This window comes from Rattus norvegicus, chromosome 2, assembly GCF_036323735.1.
Source record: "Rattus norvegicus strain BN/NHsdMcwi chromosome 2, GRCr8, whole genome shotgun sequence".
NCBI classification, from domain to species: Eukaryota; Metazoa; Chordata; class Mammalia; order Rodentia; family Muridae; genus Rattus; species Rattus norvegicus.
Window position 1 is genome coordinate 249,717,920 of NC_086020.1, and position 14,466 is coordinate 249,732,385.

Sequence of the window (14,466 nt, forward strand, 5' to 3'; positions counted from 1 at the left end):
TATATTATCATCCTCTTGTGTTTCTTAGTTGTTTTTTTTTTTTTTTTTTTTTTTTTTTGCCTAGAATCAGAACCCTGTTAGCGTTTGTATAGTCACTGGTTCTTTGTCAATAGGCAATAAAGGAAACAGCAGAAGCAACTGCACAGGGAGTCTCAGTTTAGTTTGGCAGAGCTGCTGCTTTCTCTGTGTACCTTCCTGACTGTGTTGTGATTTGCATATTATTAAAAGCCTCTTTTAAAATAGATTTTGTTGTGATGGTGCCTATTACTCTGCTTGTTTAACATTGGGGATAAGTGTATGGAACACTGTATCACACAGAAGAAATTCATGGGCTATTTGCCACAAGCTGATCGCTGCATACACACACACACACACACACACACACACACACACACACACACACACACACAAAACACACACACACACATATAACACAGTCTGGGGGTTAAGTCTATAGACTTGATTAATGCCTATTTGAACTTAAAGTAGGCAACTTGATTTTCATAGAGTTACATGAATTATAATCTAATGTATTTGGATTGTTAAAGGGCTCTTAAAATGACATGTTACACAGATGGAGTTTTTTAAATTGAAATTAAAATGTTTTACTGGATGTAGCTATGGACTAGAACAGCCTAATATGTATGAAGTACATAAGCTTTTCAGAAATCAGCTTGTAAACTATTAAAGGCTTATTTTGGCTTTGGCTTGTTGGGGCAATTTTTGGCTTAGTTTCTAGTGCTGGGAATGTCTTTTAGAGGCTGTTTATCACAGATCTTGGTAGGACAGGAAAAGGACGGGGTTTTGGTTTATTTGTTTTGTTTGTTTTGTCTTGAGGCAGTGTCTTATGATTCTCCTAAACAGGCCCAGAAAACCCAGTTAGGAATTTATAGACAAATCCATAATCCATTGCTACATAAAATTTGGTTTGAGAGGGAGGGTGTGTGTGTGTGTGTGTGTGTGTGTGTGTGTGTGTGTGTGTGTGTGTGTGTGTGTGTGTTGCTCGGTCTAGAACACTTGGGTTTTTGTGTATAAGACAGCTTTTAGCAAACCCTAGCTGTCAGTTCTGTTGTCCAGCTCCTTAGTGGCAGTTCCTGTTTGCTATACAATGCCATGAAGGATGGGTCTTCTGTACTGCTTGATATTCAAAGCCAGTTTTTCTTCTGCATAATCACTATTGCTTTGGAACGAGGATTTGTGGCCTTTCCAGGCACTTGTTGCAGCCTGTTGAAACAAGCCACAGTTTACCAATCTCAGTTCTTGCTGGGATATCTCCCTTTGATTAAAGGGACATATTAGTAAGAGAAAGATGGGGGAAAAGGTGAGCCAGGTGGTACATGCATGTAATCCCAGCTCTTGAGAGGTGACACTAGAAGGATTAGGAGTTCAAGGTTATCTTGGGTAGATAGTGAACTTGAGGCCAGCTTGAGCTTCCTGAGACTATCTTTAAAACAACCAGCATTAAAAAAAAAAAAAAAAAAAAAAAACCTTTCCTTTCTCTGACCAGGGTGTGGTGTTACTCTTGGCTCTCATTCACTCTATTTCTTCCTAGCAGTTTTTAGTTTGCACTGTCTCTTCCTAGTTAAGTTCCTATTGGTGGCTCATTCTACAGTGATCTAAACTCATATTTAACAGACATTGAATTCTGACTTACCTTAAAGACAGTTAACAGGTTAACTGTGTTATTGTTCTCTCCTTTGCTGTTTCTTACTGTAGTTGAAATAAATACATCAATTCTTATTCCTTACCTTTGATTCTCCTTACTTTAAAAATATTATAGTCTATTTAGGATTGGAGGTAGAGGCAGGTAGATCTTTGCCAAGTTCAAGGCCAGCCTGGTCTACATAGTGAGTTTTGAGACAGGGCTGTTTTGAGAGACCCTGTCTCAAAAAACAAAACCAAAAAGATGAAAGCCTCCATGAGTCTGTAGAGCTGCTTTCTGTGACTTCATTTAGCTTGTAATGTTTTTTGAACCAGATATAATGCTATTTGTTTACTTGTGTTGCTGGAGGCTCTTTTGATCGCAGGGGTTTAGGGTTGTGAGAAACCTGAAGTAAATTTCAGCTCTGTGCCTTCACCTGAGCAGTATGAATAGACCCAGACTTAGATTTTTTGGGAGGGAGGGTGGTGTGGAGGAGGGGACAGTGTCAGGCTGGCTTTGAACTTTATGTGTGGTGGAGGTTGAACTTGATCCTCTTGCTTCCATTTCCCAGACACTGGAATTGCAGGTGTCTGTGCTAGTTTTAGTGACCATGACTCTGATATTTTTTTCCTGTTGTCCTGCTCATTGACATTTTCTCCATTTTCTCTCATTTTCTTCCATTGCCTTAAGTTTTTTTTAAGCCAGTAACGTTGCATTTGTCTGTGCTTCTGAATCTAAGATAATGCCTGGAGACTACTGAAGAGGAGATAGTCTTAATGTTTACACTGCCAGGGGACTATGATGGGATTAACCCTATTAAATATATGTTGAAGAGTTTAGATGAACCAGCACTTAGATAGTTTGCTGTTTTATGGAGTGTGCTGGCATGCCGTATGTCACTAAACACCCCAAACCCAGTTTACTGTCTTTCTGAGGCAGTTTTGTCTGGACCTAGTGTGTTCAAGCTTTTGACATCTTCTCTATAGAGAAAGCACACAAATAGCAAAGTACAAGGAAGTTTATTTAGAGAGAGTAATAGACTGCGAAGGGACAGTGGCCTACCTGACCTAGAGCACCCAAGAGCCACAGATAGTGTTTGGGGTTTCCTTCATGGAGTCGGGAAAGAAGTGGTTGCTAGAGAAGGATTATGATGGTTATCTGTTTTGATTGACAGGCTTGATTGACCTAGCTCTCTTCATTGTCCATGCCCTTTACCATAATGTATCTGATGTTAATCATATGCAAGCCTAATCATGCATTGGCATCAGATGGCAAATAGGGCTTTTTATAAAGAAAATTACTCAAGATGACAATCTGCTTTACTGTGTGTTACCAAGCTGGATATGTTTAGGATCTGTTTGAGTGGAAACATAGGTGTTATGGAGGATTGCTAGGGACGAACCAACTCTGTTTTGTTTGGAGTAGGGTGTACCTTCACCTTGATGATGGTGTGGGTCCTAGGTTGCTAAGTGCATGGTTAGGAAATGGGTGCATGTAGCTCAAGCAAAGAGGAATCCTGGGCTAAGTTTCCCCTATCTTTCCTGCCTCTTGAGTGTTTTAGCTTTACATTGTAAAATGTGATATTCTTCACCCCGCATTCTACACTCTTTTTGTCTCTTTCTCTTATTGGCAGCCGGTTAGAAGACAGTCCCTTACCCCTCCTCCTCAGAACACTATTACCTGGGAAGAATACATATCTGCTGAAAATGGAAAGTAGGTGGTGTTTTTTGTTTTTTCGTGTTTTTTTTTTTTTTGTTTGTTTTTTTTGTTTTTTTTTTGTTTTTTTTTTTTTAGGTTTTTTTGGTTTATGTTTTCTGAATTTCTAGGAAGAAAAAATTTTAAAGCAGTGCTTTTAGATACAAGAGTTCTGAGAGGGTATTATTGGTGTATTTTTATCTGAAGCTATTGTTCTAACTTTAAGAAATATAAAATAAGCATGAAAAAGAAGCCTCCCAAGTTATGTGTGCACTGTGAGCCTAGAACTTTCTTTTTACATCCCTTCTGCCAATCACATACACTAACCAACAAGCAAGAAGCCTGTAGGACTTTTTCAACCTTCCTTGTCTGTCAGACTATGTGTTCATACCTATGTTGATGCTTTCAGTACTTCCTGTTAGGCTGTTACAGTTTGTTTCCTCTCTGCCTTCACAAGCTAGGTCTTGTCATTCATTTCATTGACTTCTCAGCATTCTTCCGTAACCCTTTACTTACTGCCATATTGTTAACTCTTGGAGAGGAGTTAGGCACACCATTACTGTTCAACTTGAGTTGAAGAGCGATGAATATGTTTATTTTGGCTCACCAGTGTTCCTCTTTGGTGGACAATAAAATACTTCCCGTTGTATCTACCCCACTATGCTCAAACAGAAGCTGCCTTGATTTTTCCTCATTGAAAGGCATGCTATGTTTACAGATTTTCATGCTCTGTTCTGTTGTTGGCATGTTGGACCTTGTCTTTTTGTGAGTGACTATTACTTTGACTAGCCTTCATTAGATGTCCCAGCAGGTCAGAGGAAACTATCATGTTTCTGGCACTTGTGGCACGTGCCAGAGAACTCAACAGAACTTTGAAATGTGCCAGGATAGCCGAGTCACAACTTAGTGGAATAAGGCAGGTCCCCTTTATGTTATGACTGCAAGGAAAATTATTTTGAAATAATTTCTGCTTCCTTCAACTCAACCTTGTCTGCTCAGCTTATTCTATGTTTTTCCTCATCGTAGCCACACACACACCAAAAAAGGATATTTTCAATTTGTTATAATTTTAACAATGCACGTGTACACAATTTTGTTATCACAGTGTATTTTATTGTTGAATGGTGAAACTATAGTAGATAGGGAAAGAGATTGATGATTTTTATTTTGTTCCTAAAATGGTGTTTATTATTAAAATTAAGTTATATTCAGTATGAAATTCCTTGAGTATTCATGTTATTTTCTGAACTTTTAAATTGTTTCTTTTATCTCATTTCTTATAGACAGTCTGTATTTACATATCATAATATTTCTGTAGACAGGATAAGAAAAGTGGAAATATTTGTGAGCGTTTATATGTTCTTAACAAAGCCCCCTTAACAGTGTTCTTTCTGTTGTAGGGCACCACACCTGGGCAGAGAACTGGTGTGCAAAGAGAGCAAGAAGACATTTAAAGCCACTGTAGCCATGAGCCAGGAATTTCCTCTGGGAATTGAGTCGTAAGTATGCTGTTGATTATGATAGGTCCCAAGAGATTCTAACGGGCATCAGTATTTGCATCTGAGGTGTTGAAATATAAAAAAAAGCAGACAGACTCAAGACAGGCTCAAGAGTAGTGTACACACACCCATAAATTTTCTAGTTTGCAGAAGTATCATTTTCTGTAAATTTTGGATAGTCTCAAGAAAATTATTAAAGCAACACATGCTTATAAAAAATCTTAAAGCATAGAAATTTATGGAATAAAAAGATTATTATCTTTTAGCACATTAGTTAGATTGTCTTGTTGACTATACTTCTGAATGCGGAGCCAGGAAATAGTTTGCATTTTGCCATAAGAGTTTTGGTGTTTTGAGCTATGGTGTCTTAGATTCCAACAATAATCATGTTTCTCTCCTCCCCACCCACCTTGGAATTTATAATGCTGACCTCCTGTCCTTTGTTTCGTTGTTCTTTTACTGAAAATATTCTGTTTTCAGTCTATCCCTATTGAAAACTGTACTGCAGAGCACACCTTGAATTCTACCCCTTCAGGCCCATCTACACCAGACACTCCTTTAGAAACACTTGAGTTGGGAGAGATAGGCGTACGGGAGGTAGGTGCTGCAGCTCACGTTTGATAGGCTGTGATCTCAGCTCTTTATGAAAATGTACTGGTGAGGAGTTGAAGGATCCATTTACTATTTTTCACTAATTCATTCCCCCTTTTAACCTGGCCCAACATGGTGACTTTTTTTTTCCCCCTAGAGAAGGCAGCAGAGTCTAATTTTCAACAAAGTCTGATCACAATCTCTGTCTTTGCCATCCTCAGGCTTTAGAAGGAGATAGCCTGTTGTGTAGAGCCTCTGTGTAGAGCCTCTGTGTAAAGCCACAGGTCACACGTGGGGAGAATCTCAAGGCAGTGTGAAAAAGGAGTTAGAAAACATGGGCAAATATCTGGGTTCTCCTGACTCTCTGATTCCTAATAAAGGAATTCAGCTAATTTTACAGAGTGTCTTGAGTTAACTCCAGAGATCCTAGACATGAACAGTAGATAAATCAGTATATGTGACCATTGTCATAGGAACAAGGGAAATTAAGGAATCCTGAATACAGAGGGTAGACAAGAGTCCCTTCTACAGCAGAAGAGATTTCCTGTTACTATTCCTGTAACTGCTATGGGAAAGCACATCAAGAAAATAAAATCAGTATGATTAGATCACTCCTGAGTTGAAGACAGAATGAAATAAAAAGAGATGGAAAAACCAAAGGAATACCAACCTTAGCAATTAACAGCAATATCAAAAACCAAATACATCAGACACAGTTGATGAGAGTAGATGTGCCTGAAATTAAGTTTTGACAGCAGAATAACAGGTTAGAGATATGACTGAGAACAGAGCTGGCTTGATAGAAGAGCTACTCACTAGCCTCCAAGTGTGGCTGAGTTAGGATTGGGAAAATTTTACCCATGGTCTCTATTTGTAGCCTATCCCCCAGTTACTAAGAAACAAATCTAAGGTATTTGGACAGTTTTCCACCCACCCGTAGTTTTTGACACATAAGAAAGGATAAACTATGCTCAGGCCCACAATCGTCTATTATGGAGGTTTGAGACTGGACGATCAGAACATCAAGGTTTGCCTGGGTCACAGAGTGCAAGACAAGCCTAGAAAAGTTAATGGGACTATATGTCTCAAAATTTTTTAAAGTAAAAATTGAAAAGAGTGCTGGGATTAAATTCAGTGGTGGATGTTGCTGGCCTAGCATGCATGGGGCCACAAGGAAAAGAAAAGGTAACAGAAAATATGACTGTGCGTCCAGCTGTTGATTATTCTGTAAAGGAAAGCAGTGATCTGACATGTGTCTAGCTGTTGGTTATAGCAAGGAACTGGAAAATATGCCCTGTTGGAAGAATCATAATATGGAATAAGCCAGCCAGAGGAGCAAAGGGTTTGTTGTCATGTGACTGCAATGGTGGACACAGAGGGATCCTGGACTCTACAGGGCATTCTGTATGACCTGAAAGTTATGTGAACCAGGATCATAAGTACTAAGATTAATCCATCATAACCCAACAGTGAAGCTCAGTCACAAAAATAGAAGTTCACTTCCACCATGCCTCCCAGAATGACGGAGTAGCCTGTGGGCTTTAGTAACAGTGTCCTCAGAGAGCTGAGAGCAGCACTCCAGTGCACAACTGGAGCCTTTCTTCCTCAGTGCTTGGGTGGTTAATCTGTGAAGTTTGACCCATGTAGTTCAAGAACATCATTACAGACATGAACCATGGAAACATTGCTCTTCTTTATTTTCAGATTATTGAATGTTCTAGAAGTAATAGCACCCTTCAAGCACTTTAACAAGCTTAGAGAATTTGTTCAAATGAAGCTTCCTCCTGGCTTTCCTGTAAAATTAGGTAAGACCAAAAAAATCAAATGGAATTAAATAAGGTGTATATTTTAAAGGACAATGCATATACTAGTGACTTCATAGTAAGTTTTTTCTTTTTAAGTGCATTGGTGCTTCTGTTTTGTTATGTGTATGAAATGCCTGAGAAATAACAGTACCTGATACAAGATCGATTTCTGTGTGATTCAAATGAAATATAAAGGACACAGGAGCACTTCCTGCAGGAGAACATGTGTGAACATTTCAGGCTACTAATAAGGAAGCACAGAGATGACAAAGCAAAAGCATCAAGACTTGAATTGTGTAGATTGCACAGCAGCGGGGGTGGGGGTGTGGGGGGCGGAGGCTGGGAGGGACGGTTAGGAAAGCTGTGCAGAGGAGAGTTGGCATACTAGTTCCCATCCAGATTCCAGGAAACACAGTCAGTATTCACATGGGAAGTCATCACGTAGAATTCTGCATAGCTTACTAGGGTTCTTCCTAGTAGCTGTTACAGAGTGCTTTCAGCACCATGAACGCACTGTGGCGCTGGAGTCTCAGAATAGCACTGTCATCAGGGTGGTGACTTTGCTGACTTTTAGCCTGGTACCTTGAGTTTCAGCAGCTTTTCAAATGCTGAAAAGTGGCATTCGTTTCTGAATTTACCTTTCTGGTATTCTTTCTTAGGGCAGGGACTACCTAATGATTCTTGGGTTGATGTCCCTGCAGAGACTCTTACTGGTCAGACTTGGGTCATAACAGCTGAACTATTTTGTCAAAGAATGATAATGTATTAGCAATTATTTCCTGTGGGTTGATCTCAACTCAATGTCTCCAGAACCACACACATGTGGTGCATATAAGCACAAGAGCAGAGGGACCAGAAGGTCTTTTACCTCACTTCTGGGCTGACAAAGGTACAAACACTTCAGTGCAGAAAAGATAGTTTTCTACCACATGGTGAGAGTGATCCTAGCACCTTCAAGGCAGAGGCAGGTAGATTGTTGAGTTCAAGGCCAGCCTGGCCTACATCGTAAGTTGCAGGACAGCCAAGGCTACATAGAGAAGCCCTGTCTGGTGGTGTAGGTTGGGGGTGCGAGTCCCCTGTCCATCTACCTACCCCCCCCATTTCCCCCCAAAACCCACAAAAACCTAAGTAGTAAGTCTTCCCTTACCTTACTATACAAAGAAGTTAAAGGTCAGTCTTAAATGTGATTTGTAAAACTTTTTAAAGAAATGAGCAAAGAATTTCTTTTTAAAGAAATGAACAAAGTATTTCTTTTTAAGGAAATGAACAAAGTTAAAGGAAATTTAAAGATTTAAAGTTCCTTATAAGCCTTACAAAAACCAGTTGGTCTGAAGGCCTGAGTTTGCTGACTCCTGGAAGACTGTCTCTCCAGCAATAGGCATCAGTGGAAGCTGGGAGCATCCTTCCCCTCTTCTAGCATGAGACTGCTGATGACTAACAGCAGCTTCACTAAGTAGTGTCTTACTGTGGATAGGCTCTTGGGTTGGCTTCCATAGACCCACTTCAGAGGCTGTTCCCAGATGAAATCTGGGGCTCCTGAGTAAAGTATGTTAGGCATCAGACCAGCTTCTGTGTGGGCTGCACTGCTTCCAGGAATTAAGAATCAAATCACCAGACCAGACCTCACCTGCATATGGACATCAACCTACAAATGTAATCTCCATCTCCAGATTCACTTTGGGCCAGAAACCCTTTTATATTGCTGTGCTAAAGCAATATGGTGTTATCCAGTGATAAGGTTCTTGAACCAAAGATGTCAAGGTTTAAAAAATTGGGGGGTGGGCTGGGGTGCGCCTGACCAGAGCTGCACAGCCCCAGGCCCCGCCCGAGCCTTGGAGCTTTCTGCATAGCCTGGGGAGGTACAAATTGGGTTGTTGTGGAAATGGAGTTGGGTGATGGATGGTGACTGACTCCAGTGGGCTACTAAAGATGGACATCTGACTACATCTCACCATTTTTTACATCTCATTGTTTGTTCTCCAGATATACCCGTGTTTCCCACGATCACAGCCACTGTGACTTTTCAGGAATTCCGATGTGATGAGTTTGATGGGTCCATCTTTGCCATCCCTGAAGACTACAAGGAAGACCCAAGTCGTTTTCCTGACCTTTAGCTGATCCCGAAGAGCAAGAGGCTTCAGGTGGCAGGGACTGACCTTCGTTCAGCAGAGAGAACACATCAGTGATGTGATGAAAAACTGACCTCTAATGAAACATCCACAGCTTCCTGATGTGCCATTCATTCCTCTTTTTAAAGTCACTTCCTGTCTGTACTAGTTTGACACCCAGTGACCCCAAGACCTTCCTATGTAAAGCAGCTGTGAGTGCTGTGATTTGTTTTTAAAGATTTTTACACTTCTTGTTGAAATATATATCATATGAATATATCTATAGCTATATCTAAAACACTCCTGGACCATTAACGTCAATTCCGTGTCTTAAGAGATATGAAGCCCTTTGAAATGCGTCACCTCTATCAGGTGGCATGTATAAATGTTCCTTTAAACTATGTTTTCATCATCATGTATAGTTCTGTAATTTGAATGTTTAATCAACTAGAAGGAATGCAGTTTTCTGAGGTGAACAGAGCAGTGGTAACTATTGAACAGTTGCATTTACAGCCTGTTGCAATACATTCCGAGGGAACACTCCTGCAGGGAATGCGGTGCCCCCACCCCGCCCCCACCCCAGCACCTTGATAACAGTTGCATTTACAGCTGCAGTGCATCCCAAGGGAGTGCTCCCTGCAGGGGATGCGGTGCCCCCAGCACCTTCATGCAGCTCATCGTGGTGCTCTTTGTTTCACCTGAATCCTTTTTCAGTGGAAACTGTTTGTTACTGATCTTCCTTTCATAGAACCTCAATTTTTTTTCCTAAACTTGAGTTTAAAGGTCCTTGTTCTGTTGATAGGTACGGTAACATGCTTACAGCTAGCCCTCTCCTAAGTATCAGCACTTTAAACAAATTCCAAATTTTTAAACTTGCTTCCTAGTAAGTGCACGTAAGTCAGATTATTTTTAATGGAATATGGATGCATTGGTGTCAATTTTAAAAAACAAAACAAAACAAAGCAACGTATTTTGGACAATTATATATGTAACGCTTTCAAAATAAGGTAAAAACATTTTATATGCTACAATATATTTGTTATAGGCTAAAAGTCCAGAAACACCTGATTGAAAGTTCATTTTTTTCTTTTAAGTCACAGGAAAATAACTATTGATTTGTCTTCAGAGTATTAAAATCATGCATTACTCATTTTTGCACCTAAAATTTGTCATTTATTACAAGATGGTTTAAAGAACCAAGAGTGAAAATAAATTAGAATAATGTTCAAATCATAACAGTATCATGTTGTATTAAAGACTTAGCTAAATGTTTGTGTCCTGATGAGATGTGTCATGGATGCACCTGTCAGGTTGTTATAGAATGTTTAAACTTTGACCAAGACTTTTATTGAAAGATGACTTATTTAAAAATCCAAAGTGTCAGCCGTAAGATATTTATCTCTTTACAGTTGCATCTCAGATAGTGATACCACCTGGCATATGTTGACATTTTATTTTTTATAAAAATGATTGCATTCAAAAAAATCAAAGCCCTAATCACTCCAGTAAGTGATCTGTTCAGTTTTAAGAACTGAGAAGCCCAAAGCTAGCATGATGGAATGGAAGTTGTCCCTGCCAGACAGTGGCTGATCCAGCGACTTAGCTACTCAATTAATTCTGTTGTCAGTCATGAGGTCCAAGGTTCTGAAAGGCAGTGATCACTGTTGCTTTAGGCTCCTTGGCTCGAACATAAATGGAAAAATGATAAATTTGCAGCTTGGGATTTAGAATTTCTTAACATGTGAATATTTTGCTGGGTTACACTGGAGATAGGACTGCTGAAAATTGTTGCACTGGATTGTACTACTGAAAATTGTTGCACTGGATTGTACTACTGAAAATTGTTGCACTGGATTGTTTTGACTTCAATTTTTCTTTAATGAATAGTAGAATCAGATTGTCCATTCCAAAATGTTTTTTCCTCTGATCACAAAGAACAAGTGTATCTCTTATGATGGTGGGAAAAAAGGAGTTAATTAATGCAAATAAACTTTTCACAATATTAAGACTTTTCATGACGTGTCTGTTAATCCTGTTAAGAACATCCGTATTTTTGTATAATCTAACAATATTTGAAATGTAGACCATGTAAAATTCTGTATAGTAAAATTTAAAGTTTTACTGGTAGTAGGGGTCCCATTTAGAAAGGTGTGCAATACTACATCACTCATGTGACCTCTGTAGATATGGTTCCCATGTCCAATGTGACCTCTGTAGATTAGATGTTAGTTCCCAACAAGAGACTTGTCCTCAATAGACCTTCTTGGACAAAAGAACTGCAGTTCATGGAATGTGTATGGAAATGAATGTATAGCAGCTGTCATGGCTGAGTTAAAGTTGTGTTGATGGTTTGGAAGCTTGATTATTAGCTAATAGCAAGCAGCTGAATACAACACTGTAGTTTCACAGGAATAAAACTGGGCTTTCAAGGCAGGTGTAGTGGCTCTCCATGCCAGCTCTCTTGGAGGCTAAGGCAGCAGGATCAAGAGGACAGTTTAAGGAGACCCTATGCCAAACTTAGGTAAATAGTGGTTAGAGATGTAGCACTTTCGCTGCATGCTTGCCTTGTATGAGATGCTGTGTTCAACCTCTACTTTTCACTGAGTCTACAGCAGACAGTGATCCGGTTCTTTGAGTGGAGGTTGGGGATCCCATTTTGCAGACAACAGTTAAATTTGCCCACAGAAATGGATAATAAATAGTATTAGCTGATACCTCTATGTTTCACAGCATGCCTGCAAGTTTTAGATCTCATTGCCTGAAGGGGTTAGCTTTGGGTAAAAGCAAAAAGGGTGCTCCTTTTCAGCTTGCTCTGAACCAGCACTTCTAACCCCTTTGCCGCACCCTCAGCACATACAAGCCTATATGCATTCAGTCATGTTAGCTATTCTATAGTCATTCAGGCTTTAATGTTTTTCAAGTGAATATGCCTTTAAAGCGTAAGTATATATTAACAGGTAATCCCACCAATCTAAACGGTAATGTTGACTGGGTGGTAGAATTTTTTTTTTAATTTTTATTAGATATATTTCTTTACTTACATTTCAAATGTTATTCCCCTTCCTGGTTTCCTGTCCATAAGCCTCCATCCCCTCTCCTCCCCTTCCCCATGCAGGTATTCCCCCTATACATCCCCCTTATTGCCCCCCCCCCCCATATTCCTCTGCACCGGGGGTACAAACTTGGGAGGACCAAGGGCTTCCCCTTCCACTGGTGCCCCAACAAGGCTATTCTCTGCAACATATGCAGTTGGAGCCCTGGGTCAGTCCATGCAGTCTTTCGGTAGTGGTTTAGTCCCTGGAAGCTCTGGTTGTTTGGCATTATTGTTCTTTATGGGGTTGCAAGCTCCTTCACCTCTTTCAATCCTTCCTCTAATTCCCCCCAAGGGGGTCCTATTCTCAGTTCAGTGGTTTGCTGCTAGCATTCACCTCTGTATTGGACATGCTCTGGATGTGTCTCTCAGGAGAGATCTATATCCAGTCCCTTTCAGCATGCATTTTTTAGCTTCATCAATCATATATGTATCATATATATATATATATATATATATATATATATATATATATATATATATATATATATGTATGTATGTATGTATGGGCCACATGTGGGCCAGGCTCTGAATGGCCATTCCTTGAATGGCTGCTCTAAACTTTGCTTCCATATCCCTTCCTATGGATATTTTTTCCTCCTTTAAGGAGTGGGAGCATTCATATTTTGGTCATCCTTCTTGAGCTTCCTGTGGTCTGTGGAATGCATCTTAGGTAATTTGAGCTTTTTGGCTAATACCCACTTATCAATGAGTGCATACCAAGTGTGTTTTTCTGTCACTGAGTAACCTCACTCAGGATGATATTTTCTAGCTCATTATTTGCCTATGAATTTCATGAAGTCATTGTTTTTGATAGCTGAGTAGTATTCCATTGTATAGATGTACCACATTTTTTGAAGGGCATCTGGGTTCTTTCCAGCTTTTGGCTATTATAAATAAGGCTGCTATGAACATAGTGGAGCATGTGCCACTATGGTAGGATTCTTGAGAGCAATTCAAAGGTCAATTTTTGTTCATTCCTTTGGGATGACGCAGCAACAGCTCAAGACTTCTGACCTAGGTGTCTTCCAAAGTCACAAGAAAACAAGATGTGGGCCATTTGTCTGCTCTGTGGGATCCAGCCTATTACAGCTACCAGGTCCCCTACTTCAACTGCCTGGTTCCACCTGCCGTACCAGTTAGAAAGCTCAGTCATTAAGAATCAAATACACTTTCTAGAAACCAAAACTGCTTTTCTGGTAACTATTACACTGAGTCTATGTAATGAGACATTAATTTGGGTGCCTAAGTATTTAAAAAGATAATTACGTTTACCATTAGAAAGCTAAATCTATTTGTATCTAAAATATTGGAAAACAAAAATTCCATCTGATGATGGATTTCATCCTGATGAAAGACTTGCAGAACTCCACTTGTGACCTTTAACCTTCCATTTCTCATGCAAAAAACAAAAACAAACTTCTACCAATGAGTTTTAAAGAGAGGCACCATTCTGATTAGTGGCATATTCTGCCAAAACAGTAAATTATAGCTGGCTACTTTCTGGGTTCTTTCACTTCCATCATTATATAACCCCCTAACACTAGATAGGAGAGGGGAAAAAAAAAGTAGGGAAAGATGTTTAGACTATTTCCTGCACATTAGGGGTGTCAAGTTCCTTGGGGTTTGCTCTTCCCCATCAGGTTTTCTGATTTCTTCTAAGAACAACTAATGCATCCAATGACCCCTCCCCCTCCATGGGGGCTATTGCATGCATATACCCTTTGAAGCATCCCTAGAATTCCAAATGTCATACACAGAACTATCTGCAGCTGGCAAAATTGCCCCTATTAGAGCCAGACAATCTGAAGAAGCCCCATATCCCACACCTGGGATTAAAACATTCTTAAAATGTTTTTATAAGGAAACTAAAAAATGTCATAGTAATAAGCTGCTTGTTTGAAAACAGCAGATATCACTTCTCATAGAGACAGGGTGGTGTAGTCAGAACTCATCTTCCCATAAGGCACACCTACCACCCAAGAGAAAGGAATGCTGATTGTTTCTGGCATTCCTCAGTTAATGATTAGTTTTA

At 39.8% G+C, this 14,466-nt stretch overlaps 1 protein-coding gene across 2 annotated transcripts in view; it reads left to right on the top strand.

Annotated features, from left to right (window-relative positions):
• Ankrd13c (ankyrin repeat domain 13C) overlaps positions 1-11,353 on the top strand; it is a 49,521-nt gene extending 38,168 nt beyond the window's left edge. The window contains exons 9-12 of one of the 2 annotated variants that reach the window (XM_063282546.1): positions 3,276-3,355; positions 4,738-4,836; positions 7,132-7,232; positions 9,216-11,346. In XM_063282546.1, coding sequence (XP_063138616.1) covers positions 3,276-3,355; positions 4,738-4,836; positions 7,132-7,232; positions 9,216-9,346 — 411 coding nt within the window. In that variant the 3' untranslated portion in view covers positions 9,347-11,346. Of the gene's footprint in view, positions 1-3,275; positions 3,356-4,737; positions 4,837-7,131; positions 7,233-9,215 lie in introns of both variants that reach the window. The other variant, NM_001191570.2, reaches the window with a different exon arrangement.
• The last annotated feature ends 3,113 nt before the right edge of the window (positions 11,354-14,466 follow it).